General features: G+C 41.3%; 1 protein-coding gene across 1 annotated transcript in view; it reads right to left on the bottom strand.

Moving 5' to 3' along the window:
* The window catches only part of BCL2L13 (BCL2 like 13), a 41,267-nt gene extending 36,072 nt beyond the window's left edge, over window positions 1-5,195 (bottom strand). The window contains exon 1 of the mRNA XM_015417168.1: window positions 5,020-5,195. Within this exon, the coding sequence (XP_015272654.1) occupies window positions 5,020-5,140 (121 nt within the window). The 5' untranslated portion in view covers window positions 5,141-5,195. The remainder of the gene's footprint in view (window positions 1-5,019) is intronic.
* Between the last annotated feature and the right edge of the window lie 9,374 nt (window positions 5,196-14,569).

Here is a 14,569-nt window from a genome sequence, read left to right as displayed (position 1 = left end):
AAAAAGTCAATGCTAAACTTGACTCAGTTGATAGTAAGATTAACGGGATTAAGACTAAATGTATGGTTAAGCTAGTGGGATGATCTCCTCTCTGGGGTTTTTAGTCAGTAGTGGGTATCTTTCTTTATCCCATAAATGTAGTCCCCCTTCCCATTTTCTGTTGTAGTTTGTAGTGTTATAAAACAATGCAATAAAAAATCCCCTCCGGGGGCTTAAAAAAATAGTGTCTGATAACTGACACATCTTGCTCTGAATTACTGCATCAAAATGTCTGTGCTGTTGCAATCTTGAGTATGCTGTTCAGGTGTGTATTTGTAAACTGCAAACCTATGATGACGCAGCAGCAGCAGAACTGGAAGAAGCAGCAGAAGACAGCCAGTTCCACTGTGGGCCTGATAGAAGCCCTCCGGGGGCCTAATCCAGCCCCCGGGCCGCATGTTTGACAACCCTGCTTTAAAGTGTATTTAAATATAGCAAAAGACTGAAAATTAAGCAATGACCATACATAATTCAGACATTATCCATGCATTAATAATCTAGTATTAACACAATTTCCCTGAAATGCAACCTTATATGTTTTGTTATTCAAAACACTAATATTTACAGGAAGAAAGCAAACCTGGTCCTCTGACCCTACAGACACTGATTGATAAGCCCTTCAACACTCCGATTTAAAGCAATAAATTAATGTAATTTTTCTGATGCTTTTCTCCTTAGCAACTTGCAAAACAAAGAGATCTTTACATACACATTCTTCTTCAACAGAAAACCTCATGTACTTTTATTTATATTCTTCTTACAAATTTTATCGACCAACATTGCAGAAGATAGGGTTCTTTTAATGCACCTCTTTTCCCACATATTCTACCACAAGGACTCATTCTCTCTCAGCTTTTCAGGATTCGAAATATAAATAAATGTATCAAATACTTTAACTGGTGGCCTTTTGAACTGTCTGAGTAATACAGCCAAGTTGAAATTCCCCCTCCTAAAATCTATACAGTTATAGTGACATTATTTTTGGCATTCAGGAGCAAGGGCATTTGCTTCAAAACAGTTTACCTATCAGCTCACGTCCCTTTTGGCCTACGTTTTAAAATATTAAGTCTTTTATTTATTTAAAACATTTATCAGCCACCTTTCTTCCTTATGGAGGGTCAGGGCAGCTTACAAACATAGGTAAAACACCCAGAATAAATACATTAAAAACATAAAACCGAGATATAAAATCACTACTCAGGACTGCTACTAAACTTAATCAAATGCAGTCCTAAATAAAACTGTCTTCAACTACCTCCTAAAGATCAAAAGTGAGGGCCAAGTTTTTTATGCCAAGGTTTTAATAATTATATTCCCCCTCCCAAAAAAAATAGGGATGGAAAAGAAATAAAAAAGGAACTGCAAACCATGTTCCAATGCAGTATGTTACTGAGATGAAAGTCCAATATCAACCACCATTGGTTAGGGAGGCAGGCCTGGTTCTAGTTTAAAGAGATAGCAACAGTGGGAAGAACCAGCATCACTGTTCACCTTCATGTCATAAATTCTACCAACCCACCTCATCCTAACAGCTTCAACCCTTACTATATATTCCCAAGCAACATGTAAAAACAAGAGAACTGTCTGTAAACACCCAAAGTGTCCCATGTTCAAAAAATACTGAAGGATAAGAGTGTACCGGGTTAGGCCAAAAGTCATTCCTAGGTGTTGATGGAGTTTCTGGTCCTTTAGACTACAAGGCAGGAAAACATAGCTCTAGACCAGGGATACTACCAAACTACCCTTCCATGGAGTAGCACCATTACAAAACTGCCAAAATTACAACTTGGGAAACAGCAGCTCTTTTGACAGTAGAGAGCTCATTCTGACCACCTAAGTATTTGTACAATACCCCCCTTTGAGAAAGACTACATTACTATTATACAAGAAAACTTTGTCCTGCCCAACTGAGAAAGAATCCATTATTAACACCTGTTTCCACAGGACTTGCATGATGCTGACCACACATAACAAGCTGTCATACTAGATAAGAAACCATGCTGAAAATGAGGAAGAGAAATTTCAGCACGTACAAGTACTGTTTAAGCAGCTAATTTGTACTATTAATGTCCTCCACTCCATTGAAATATCCAACTTCAAAGCAACTCAACATTCAAGCAACTGTTCAGCGCTGTTAATGCATAAAAAGCACCCATTCTGATGGTTTTTCCAAGAGGCAATACTGCAAAGATTATCAAATTAGATATTTATGGGGTAGATGGCTATAGGAAACACCCCATTCTAGTTCCAAAAATTGATTCAGCACAACAGGATATTCTTGCTGCCAAATTTTACCCATTTTTCTTCTATTTACAAAGCTATTCATAAAGAACCAGAAAAGGCTTGCCAGCTTCCATAATGCTAGCATAATAATACGTTGCTCTAAAGTGACGCCCTCCGGTCAGTTCAAGAGTGGCACTGCCAGACTCCACAGGAAGCCATATTTAGCTGTGCTTTACTGACAAGACAACTCAAACTGTGACGGTTCCTTTACAGCATTTCTCCCAGGATAAAAATGCAAGTAATTGTATTCTTTTAATTGGTAGTACAGGCTAGTTCATTACAGGAAAATCTGTCAGTTTTGATCTGTAGCACAGTATGCCCTGTTACAAGACTATACAACTGCAACTGCACAATACAAGAGTATCCTTTTCCAGATATAAGGTTGGTAAATGCACAATTATGAAAACGAAGGCTATCGGTGGAACACCCCACAGCCAACTTTTTCAATGCAATGTTTCAATTATTGTGACTGCTCTATGTACACAGAAGAGAGGTTAGAGATAGGAGCCATCAAACTCCCAACTTAGACAACTCAAACTCTTAGCTATGCTAATGGCATACTATCTCATCTCCTGCTAGTAAGTCACACTTATGGCCTTAAAGTCAGGAAGACTAATGCAGCAGAAGGAAAATTCTTCCTTTGGAACAGGAAGGCCATCCCAAGGGGGGGGGGGCAAAGGAGGGGTTACAAAAAGTCTGGAAGAGGTCTCTTCTTCCATTTTGGACAGTTCTTCAGATGCTCACAAGCCATGATGGACTAAGCTTTCACCAAAGGATGCCACGAGGCAGAGGACTATGGAGAGAAGACCCAACCTAGAAGTCTAAGGCAAAGAGGAAGTCTAACTTTAGTGCAACTTCAAATAAATCTTGGCTGTCCTAAAATTCAACATGATTTAAAGTACCTACAGTAGGGACCAAAAACTGTGTATTTTCACTTTTTCTTTGTTCCCTTGCTAAGCCTGAATTGCTTGAAAAGAATATGTGTATTCTTTTATTCATTCATTGAACTCTCTCATATTTTAAATGCTCCGAGTCCAAACTCTGGGAAAAATACCACACCTATTTGTTCTTGGTGTCTGAAGAGTGGTTACAGGGAGGGGAAGCAGAGAAACTCTCCATCCCTGGACCATAATAGCTCTAAATTGTGAAGATGCAATAATGGCCCCCACTTCTGCCTGCAGAGGCAAAGTGGGAGACACAGCAACTAGATGGGGCTTCAAAACAGTAATGCAAGCACAAAGTGCTAGACATATGACTCCATCTGGCAGTATATACTCCTAAGAGTCACTGGTGGCAGTCAGTGGTTACCTGGTTTGTAAATGGCACCCCAGGGAAGTATTGCCATGCAAATACTTGGGACAGCTGTGGGGTTCTTCTAACCTTCCAGGGGTCCAAATCAGAAGAAACAGAGAGGGCCTGCAAGCTCGTTCCTTCACACCATCTTTTCTAGGGTCATGGTTATCAAACTGATTAGAACTGTCACATTAGCCTGATTCACAGACTTAACATCATGCTGCCTAATTGAATCAAGGAATCTAAAACAAACGGAATCAAAGACAGACAAGACGTTGACTGGGATCCCAGGTAAAAAAATGGGGACATGAGGGTTTGCCTATTCTACATGCAATTACACTCCCTCTGAAGGATCATGTTCACAGACAGCATGTTCCTGGATCCTGCTGTGCTCCTGACATGTCCAGGAGTGTCTTCTCCTAGTTTCCCTTGATTTGTCCATCACCATTACCTGAACTACTTTCCTCAGCTCTATCTGTACCTAAAAATCTAGAGATACAGTAAGGCAACAGAAACGATCTAATTATTTCCTCTTGTGGGAAGGGAGCTCTGTCTGTGCTACTTCTGTCCATGTTTGTTGACTCCCAGAGGCAGAAGTTCTTCCAGCCTTAAAAATTACAGATGCATTCCCCCATCTACACATAGATGATAAAACATAGGGATTCAGCTAAAAGACAACAGAGGCAAATGTTTCTGTTTACATCCTATTTTTTTGTATGCATGAGCAGCAGGTTTAAAGATATTATAACCACCAATGCTTAAAGCTTTACAATACTGCACAAAATGAAAAATACTAAAAACCCTGAAAATCAAGCAGGTATTGTATTAAACTACTAGGAAAATGGAAAAGGTTCACATTAGTTACAAGCAATTGTAGCTGTACAATGGGATATTAGAAATGTTAATAACTGTAACAAAGCTGGAAAGGTACTGGAAGCGATTTCCCACGCATGAATGGTACCTATAAATATACTGAAGAATATATTCTATTACTTAAAAATGAGAATCTAGCATAGCGTGACTTCAATTCATGCTATTTCCATAACCCACTCAGTAAGTTAGACATTAACCACACACTTAACATTTTAAAATGTTATGAAGCGAAATGACTGAGGACTGAGAACAGGCCTAATGAACATACATTGTGCCACATAAACTAGATTTCACCCCCACTACAATAAAGATCATTATCCTCCTTTTATTTATCTGTCCCCAGCAATGCATTATTTTATTTTACAACATTTTGTAATATGTGTACCCCCACTACAATAAAGATCATTATCCTCCTTTTATTTATCTGTCCCCAGCAATGCATTATTTTATTTTACAACATTCTGAAGTATATAACTATATAAGATATTTTATAGTTAATTTCCTCCCATATGTGTAAACAAAAAACACTACCTTGAGTTGGCAGAGAATGCTGTCCCTGAGGCTTCTCCTGGGATAAGAGACCCAAATAGCTGAGGACAACATATTTCGTCTCATAGTGGAAACCTACAGGCACAGAAGTAGAAGATGCCATCTGGTTGGCTCCCAAAGCTCCACAGTATTACAGACCACGCTGTTTCTCCGCTGTTCAAGACCTGAATGCTGAAAGATTTAAAATTTAAGATTTAAAAGCATATTCAAGTATTCATACAAGTGCAATTAGGCCAGTACACAGTAATTAGAAGGACAATCGATTCACATATCAGCATACAGATACATTTTGAGGATGGGGGAAAAATATTCCATGGAAGAATCATCAAAATATTACTTCAAGTCAGTTGACTAGCTTTTTATTAAATATTAAATTCTGTCAAACTCAAGAGATTACCCCACTGAATTTTTCTTATCAAATACCGTAATATATTTCAGTATAATAGTAGGTAGTAATATACCAGTATTTTTTTTAAAGGGGTGGGCAGGCTTTCAGATGTATCTCTACACATGCTATCATTTGTTCTATGTTACTTAGCAATCTGACAGGTTTTCAAAGTACAGTACATTCAGCAATGAAAAGCTGCCTTCTTTAAAAAGAAAGTGAGAAGCTCTAGTCTTGACAAGTTCATTCTCTATCTAGGGAGCTCTGTATTTCACAGGGAACCATTTAAACATACACACCGCATCACTACCAGGAACCTAAAGAGGTGGAGTACAGGGAAAGCTTCAGCACTCAGTTCTGCTGACTCCATCAACTGGTTTTGCAATGGATCACACTGGCTTTTGAGTGCTGCTGCCTATTGTTCAGAAACGTGCCAGCATAGCAAGTTTTATTCGGCTAATGAGGCCAAAATACCCTCATTCTGGGTATGCTGAAGAGCTGAGAGACAGGTAACAAATAGCTGCAAGACTATTTTCTTCATTGTTAAAGTTCTGTTTATACTGATGAACACAAAGCTCTTAAGCAGCCACAACATGTTTTTAAGAGATTAACAAACTTACACTGCAGTAAACCAACAATACTAGAAATGGGGGGGGGAGATATTTCACTTTCCTCCCTTCCCTGAAGAGTGTGCACAAGAACACGTCTCCAAAACTGCTTCCAATTCTGATGAAATGTCAGTGCAAGTCAATTTCCAGTGCAAGAGCTGTGCTCTCCAATCCTTACCCCTATTTTCATGCTGAGACAATGTATTTAAGCAGACAATGCTTCTCAGTACGGCTTCCTTTCCTTAGCTACAATTATTCTTCCCTTAATTATGTAACACTTTCCAGCTTTTCTCTTTAAAGTCCGTTATTGGGGTAGGTCCAATTTTCAGGATCGGACCAGGATTCCTTTTCGTGTTACATCATCCATATTTCAGTTCCCATGTGAAAAACTGGGTTTTTTTTACAAATTACAGATTAGTGAGAAGATCAACAACAGAGTCCTGGAGCTACTTTATCTGAGTTCTTGGGAGCATGCCACTGGCCCCAGTGCTGTTACTTTTTCATCTGTTAATGAGTACTGAAAGTTTATCTTGTGCCTCTTCCATTGTTCCTCAGCCACAGTGACAAATTCCCTGAAAACAATGATTCAGATGCTATTAGACCTGCTCTATCTTCTGCAGTAAAGACTAAGGCAAAGAATACAGCTTCTCCACAGATTGAGTGATGCTTTTTTTGATCAGTTACTATCTAACCTTTGGCATTCATTCATTATTGTAAGCAAGAACAGATAACAGTTTCTGTTAAGACAATCCCCTGGGAAGCCTGGCCTCTTCTCATATTGTTTAGTAATGCCTGGAAGCTTCTATAAGCTATTTCCCATGATGGATTCCCTTGCTGCAGAATTCATTACCGTTATGAATTATATACAAAATACTAGCGAGAACAATCTGAAAACCACTAGCATCATTGCCCTCCCAATTCAGAACACATTAGCAAACATCTTTTGTGCCAAAATGCCTTTGTAAGTGACAGCACTGCTGCTTCAATATTGCATACGGGGAAAAGGACTGTGTCACAAAGTGACATGTGCTAGGGCAGAACACAAAGTCTCTACTGCTTAAATTTCAAAGGCGAAGTTTTTTGTTTTGTTTTTTAAAAAGACATTTCAATTATCAATGTGGCCAAGGAGCAGAGTATTAGACTTAAACCTGAGAGCCAGTTTGGTGTAGTGGTTAAGTGCGCAGACTCTCATCTGGGAGAACTGGGTTTGATTCCCCACTCCTCCACTTGCACCTGGCTAGATAACCTTGGGCAAGCCATAGTTCTGGCACAGCTGTCCTTGAAAAAGAGCAGTTTCTCTCAGAGCTGCCCCACCTACCTCACAGGGTGTCTGTTGTGGGGAGGGGAAGGGAAAGGAGTTTGTAAGCCGCTGTGAGACTCCCTTGGGTAGTGAAGGGCGGGGTATAAATCCAATCTCTTCTTCTTCTGGAATAACAGTGTTCACATCCCGAGTAACCATAAACCTACTTGTCAGCTTCTAGGAGGTCACTATACCTGAAGTTGGAGTAACAGCCTTACAGCACTGATATTACCAAGAATAAAGACTATAAGAATAATGTGCAGCTTTGTAAATAGCCACTTGACCTTTTGGACAAACTGGATGCAAATCACATGAAAACAGTTTATTTCCCCCAAGCTGTTGATGTGCCACAAATAATTTAAATTGGGATTCATAGTCAGGCAGATCTGTGGGGTTTTATTTGCAGAACTGAATGAAGAGCTGCAATACAACAATTGCTTCAAATCAGGGGTCGTTTCGTAGAAAAAGAGCTAGGGGAACTCATTAGCATAACTCATTAGCATATGCCACACCCCTGACATCAACGGAAGTGTGTCATAAGGCCACACACCCCGCCCCCAACGGTCCCGGCTGCTGCTGCCGGTCTTGCAGCTCCACTGCCGAGCCCCATGAGGGGCCCAGCGGTGGACCTGCAAGGCCGGCGGGAGTGCAAGGAAGCCCCGCGAAGGCCCTCCCTGGCCCCAGGCAGGCAGGGGTGGGGAGAGGCAGGGAGGAAGCAACTTACCCTCCCTCTTCTCCTGCCTCCTCCTGGCTGAATGAGGGCCGGAAGCAGGGGGCGGGGCTTTGTCATGTGACCCGCCCCCCGTACCTCACCCGGGGGAACTGCGATCCCCCACGAAATGACCTCTGCTTCAAATACTACAGAACACAGAAGGTTGGATCCAGACAGCTTTTTCATCCACTCTTGCCAGTTTCTTGTTACTACAGCTTGTCCCACATGGCTTTTGTAAACGCAGGTTCAATGGTCCCCAGTGTAACTTCTGTTGGTGGTCAATGTGGACCCATGCTTCTGTTTTCACCAGGAGAAAAACTGGTTGGATCCAACCTAGAAATGCAAAGATAATTGTTTCCCAGGGTTTTTTCCTGGTGTTTTTTTATATGTTTGTGTGCGTGCACCTGGAAGTCATGGCGATCTCTGGTGACTGACCCCTACTGGAGGCCTGGAGGATATTCAGAGAAGTGGCTGAATAAAGCCTGCCCCTGTCCTCCCGACTGCTGGTATTCCAAGGAGGTCGCACATCCAAGTACTTGCTAGAGTCGACCCTGCTTAGTTTCTGAGATCTGACAAGATCAGGCTTGCCTGGGCTATCCGGGACAGGGCATCATTTCTCAGTATTAACAGCCAGTTAACCCTTCTCTATAGCAGGGAGAAGGAGAAAAATAGGTTAAATATACAAATGGATCAGAATTAGGTTTTAGGAGAGGTCTTTACCCAATTACATGCTTACATACCCATCTCATTTTGTAAAACTGAAATTTTCAACTTCATGCCTGGGAATTCAACTGAGCTGATTTATCAGGATTGTAGATCTTCCACTTTACTACTTTTTAAATTTTATATTTTTTTTTTAAAAAAACAGACTTGAGTTTTGAGAGGAAAATATCGCTCCTCCCATCCAGGGATACGGGATAGAAAATTTTCTGTAAACACGTCCAATGCTTTACTTTTTTGCACAGAATTTTCTATTCCTAAAAAGATTCATTGTTTCATAAAATAAACAATTAATGGCTGCCATTGCTAATAACAATAAATAGTTTGTTGTTGTTGTTCAGTTGCACAGTCGAGCCTGACTCTTCGCGACCCCCATGGACCACATCAAGTCACAACCAACTCATGGAGACTGCTTATGGGGCTTTCAAGGCAAGAGATAAGCAGAGGTTGTTTCACATCACCTTCCTCTGCACAGCAACCCCAATCTTCCTTGGTGGTCTCCCACCAAAGTACTAACTTTGGCCAACCCTGCTTAACTTCTTTGTTGTTGTTCAGTCGCACAGTCGAGTCCGACTCTTCGCGACCCCATGGACCAGATCACGCCAGGCCTTCCTGTCTTCCGCCGCCCTCTGAAGTTTGCTCAATTTCATGTTCGTTGCATCTATGACACTGTGTAACCATCTCATCCTTTGCCGTCCCCGTCTTCTTTGACCTCCTATCTTTCCCAGGCTTAGCTTCTAGGTCCTGACAAACTCAGGCTAGTCTGGGCTACTCAGGTTGTCATTGCTAATACAAATTGTAATTAAAAGTCTCTCAGGTGATTATCCCTAAGAACTGTGTTGGAGAATTGCGTCTCACTAATTGTAAACAGGGAACAGGATAAAACCACCAATACGTATAACAATCCAAGCATAAAATCAAGTAATGAATTCACCTGACTGGTTGTGATTCGACCTGCACACCCAGTGCACAATGAATTCTTATTCCTATGTCTTCTTTCACAGAGATCCTATAATCACCAGTCTGGTATGAAACTAACAAGAAATGCAAGTGATGCTTCGTCGGTATGTTTAGCCTGGAGAGGAGATGACTGAGAGGTGATACGATAACAGTCTTCGAGTACTTGAAGGGCTGCCATGTAGAGAATGGTGCAGAGTTGTTTTCTGTCGCCCCAGAAGGTCGGACCAGAACCAACAGGCTGAGATTAAATCAAAGGAGTTTTCGGCTAACTTCCTGGCAGTCAGAGGGTTCCTCAGTGGAACAGGCTTCCTCGGGAGGCGGTGGGCTCTCCTTCTTTGGAGGTTTTCAAGCAGAGGCTAGATGCCCAGCTGACAGCAATGCGGATTCTGTGAACTTAGGCAGTTCATAAGAGGGAGAGCATGGAGGGTTGCCTCAGTGCTTAGTTCTCACGGCCCTTTCTTACACACCCAGGGAAATGCCGATCGCCGCTTTGGGGTCAGGAAGCAATTTTTTTCCAGGCCAGTTTGGCCAGGGACCCTGGAGGGATTTTTTGCCATCTTCTGGGCATGAAACAGGGGTCACTGGGGGGGGGGAGGTAGTTGTGAATTTCCTGCACTGTCCAAGGGTTTGGACTAGATGACCCTGGAAGTCCCTTCCAACTATACGGTTGTATGATGCTATGGAGAGTGACAGTGGAACTGAGCTGTCCCAGCGGCCTCCCTGGAAATGAATTAAATTCTGTTGAAACTGATGGGTAGACAACCATAGCTACAGTGGATTACACATAGTAACATTGGGAGCCAGTGTGGTGCAGTGGTTAGAGTGCTAGAGTAGGATCTGAGAGACAGATTTAAATCCCCACTCTGCTGTGGAAGCTTGCTGGGCGAACTTGGGCCAGTTACATACTCTCAACCTAAATGGCTTCACAGGGTTGTTGTGAGGATAAAATGGAGGCGGGGAGAAGGATGTAAGCCGCTTGGGGTCCCCCATGGGGGATAAAGGTGGAGTATAAATGAAGTAAATATATCATGAAGTAAATAAGAGTTCTTTGGGTATGCCAAAATTGGTGCATCAACAGTTTGCAGTACCTTTGTTCCCCCCCCCTTACATTTAAACAATGCAAGGAAAATCCATGCTGTATTGTCTTTAAATTTTTACAAGTATTATTCCCATAAATATATCTTTTACATAAAGCTTCGCATTTTGTTTGAACATTTAAACCACACTTGATTTAGTCCTTATTTCCTAATTTAAACATGTAAAATCAGATCATATAATTTAGGGCAGCCAGTGGTACCCTCACTCAGCACCTTGTGGGAGAGCCACATTCGCAACTATTTTCAGCCAAAAGAGCCACATTCACTTCCCCTCCTGCCATGAGGCCGGTACCTCAGGGAGGCTGGCAGCTGACACATTTATTTATTTATTGGATTTCTACCCCGCCCTCCCACCAAGGCAGCTCAGGGCGGCTTACAACAGGTTAAAACAACATACAACAACAAACATTAATACAACATACCAAAAAAAACATACAACAAAATACAACATACAAAAACAACATTGCTCTGGCCACAACTGCTTCAAGGTGGGAACCAGCTGCCAACCCCAAGCCCACCAGGCAAGAGTCTTGGCCACACTCCTGAAATATCGGGCAGGGAACAGTTGTCAGTAGAGCCACAGGTGGCTCCTGAGCCACTGAGTGAATATCACTCATCTAGGGCATCAGAAAGTTTTGGAATTAAATTTTCTAGAAAATCACTGCTTCCAAGTTGACGATTCTGCTGTAGTAACTTACAACAATCCTCTAACCAGCTCGTTGCCCTTGCCACAAAATGCCACATTTACAGCAGCTTCTTTACCCCAAATAGTTCATTGTTCCACAATGTGAGATGGACATCAAGTGGGAGTGAGCAAATTCTAGCAATACGCGGTAGTAATATCCAATTCTCTGGAGCCTGTTACTGGTGACTGCTTGGCCTGATAGGTGCTACCTTAACCTGGCCTATCCAGCTACTAACTTTAAGGTAAGAACAGAATATGAACAGACTAGCAGATGTGGTAATGGGCCTTGCCAACAGACTACTTCAGTGGGATGGGAACAGAGACTTGTCCAGCTATCTACACATCTTGGTGCTTCTGATCAGAGATCGACTTTTTCAAAAAGTTTTTTTAAAAAACTAGAGATTTGCAGGCACAAAAGTTTTTAAAAACTAGAGATTTGCAGGCACAAATGTTCTTTAAACAAACTGATACAACTAATATCATAGCCGCTACTCCAGGCTAGTAAGGCTACTTATATATACAATATTCGGCTCATCACAGTCTTTCAGTGCAATCCTAAACAGAGCTACCCCCTTCTAAGCCCACTGAAATCAATGGGCTTTGAAGGGTAATTCTGCTTAGGATGGAGCTATTTATAAAGGGAACTGTGAATGTTTTGGCAGGGAAGACATCCAGGATATAAGAATCAGTTCAAGATGTTAAAAAGTTTTTGTTCAGTTTTAATTAAACTAACTATATATGCCCTGACACTCTCTTTACAGACATCCCAATTAAAAAAAATAAAACCAGAACTGCAGTCCAAGGTGATATGTAATAATGAACATAATGCCATAACAAGGGCATTTCCTGAAGAAAAGGCAACGATAAAATCACCATTAACAAAAACAAAACTCTACAGGGTACTGCACAGACAGTGGACACGGGCCCATAGATATGCATGCTAGAAGAGGATCCAACTCTCTAAAGCCAATATCACTGTTCAAACAACTTTAGAAGCTTAAAAGAATGTGGAGTCTTTGCTGAAGAAAATTCAACGTGACAAAGCAAGTGTGTGCCCATTTATACTATGGTGAGCTTTCCCCAAAGTTAGAAAGGACAGAGCTAATTCTTATAATGAGCATACAACAAGACCCTGAACAAGTACAGTCCTAACCAGCGACACCCTTCTAAATCCATGGGCTTAGAAGGGTGTTTTCTCTTTAGGATTGCATTGCAAAAGTGTTATTTCCTTCTACATTTGATCCAGACAAAATCCTGAAAATACTCAAATAATTTGAACTTATTATTTGAAAGCAGGTTGGAGACAATCTCCCTCTGCATTGCCGCCAAACTTTCCATTTTTTGTTTCACTTTAAGCTGCTCAGACTTGGAAAATCATGGAGTCATCATTTTTAATTTATTTATAACATTCATATCCCATCTTCCCTCATTAGACTCAAGGTGGGTAACAATACAGCAACAACCTGCAGTGCCAAAAGATAAACACAAACATGCAAGGCAAAAGTAAATAAAAACTGCTTAAAACCCAAAACAAATTTTAAAACAATCAGATTAACATTCACAGATCCTACGCTATCAATGGGTTACACTTCAATAACCATGTAAAGCAATAGTTACAACGAATATAATGGCTATAATCCTCTAGGCAAAGGGCTTCACTATGTTTTAGCTTTCAGCTTTTTCCCAGGCACTGTACGACTATATGAAGTCATTTATAATGATTTTAAGATTACGACTCCCAGGCAATACTTTCCATATTTGCTGGAAGCAGCGGAGAAATGTTTGAAAGAGGAACTAAACATAGAAATTAGATGAACCAGAATTTAGCTAACAAAGAGCAGAACATAACTGGATGACTCATTAGGTAAAATTAAATATCTCCAAGTTTGGTTTACATTGACTCTTTATTTACTGCATCAATTAAAATTAATCTTCAGTACTGCTAACAAATGCGCCACAGAATTTTTCCTTTGCTCCTGGCCTTTTAAGAAACCTGTGTGAACAGTTTGGGACCAGGCTAACATTTGATTAAGTATTGGTTTATATATTTTCCAGTTAGACGGGTTCCATGTTTTGCTCCCCAAAATACAATGGGTGCACATGATACCAATGTGGTGTAGTGGTTCGAGTGTCAGATTCAGATCCAGAGGACCCAGATTCAAATCATCACTCCGCCATGGGAGCTAGCTGGATGATCTTGGGCCAGTCACACACTCTTGGCTGAACCACCCTGAATTGCTGCAAGGATAACATGGAAGAACAATGTAAGCCATACTGAGTCACCACGGAGGGAGTATAAATGAAGTAAACACCACACAAATCCTGTACCCGCAGAAGTTGCCTAAGCATTCTACCCAAGATGCCGACAAAGGGGCACAGAAGATCACTGCCTGGAATAACTTTTTTCCTCCCACGGTCCCACATTATTTTGTTTGTTTTTGAACATCTAACCTGATGAGGAGTTCTTGAACAGCTTGAAAGCTTATACGTTGTATTGTGTTATGTTAGCTAGTCTTAACAAAAGGTACTACAAGGCTTCAAGGCTTTTGTTTTTGGATTTAACTGGTACCAATGTGGTGTAGTGGTTCGAGTGTCAGATTCAGATCCAGAGGACCCAGATTCAAATCATCACTCTGCCATGGGAGCTAGCTGGATGATCTTGGGCCAGTCACACACTCTTGGCTGAACCACCCTGAATTGCTGCAAGGATAACATGGAAGAACAATGTAAGCCATACTGAGTCACCACGGAGGGAGTATAAATGAAGTAAACGCCACACAAATCCTGTACCCGCAGAAGTTGCCTGAGCACTCTACCCAAGATGCCGAGAAAGGGGCACAGAAGATCGCTGCCTGGAATAACTTTTCCTCCCACGGTCCCACATTTTTTGGTTTGTTTTTGAACATCTAACCGGATGAGGAGTTCTTGAACAGCTTGAAAGCTTATACATTGTATTGTGTTATGTTAGCTAGTCTTAACAAAAGGTACTACAAGGCTTCAAGGCTTTTGTTTTTGGATTTAACTGGTAGTAAATGGGAAAGACTGAAGGTCAAAGAAGACGGGGA

The sequence above is a fragment of the Gekko japonicus genome, unplaced genomic scaffold (assembly GCF_001447785.1).
Source record: "Gekko japonicus isolate JY-2015 unplaced genomic scaffold, Gekko_japonicus_V1.1 scaffold1297, whole genome shotgun sequence".
NCBI lineage: Eukaryota > Metazoa > Chordata > Lepidosauria > Squamata > Gekkonidae > Gekko > Gekko japonicus.
This window is presented reverse-complemented; position numbering and strand designations above follow the sequence as displayed.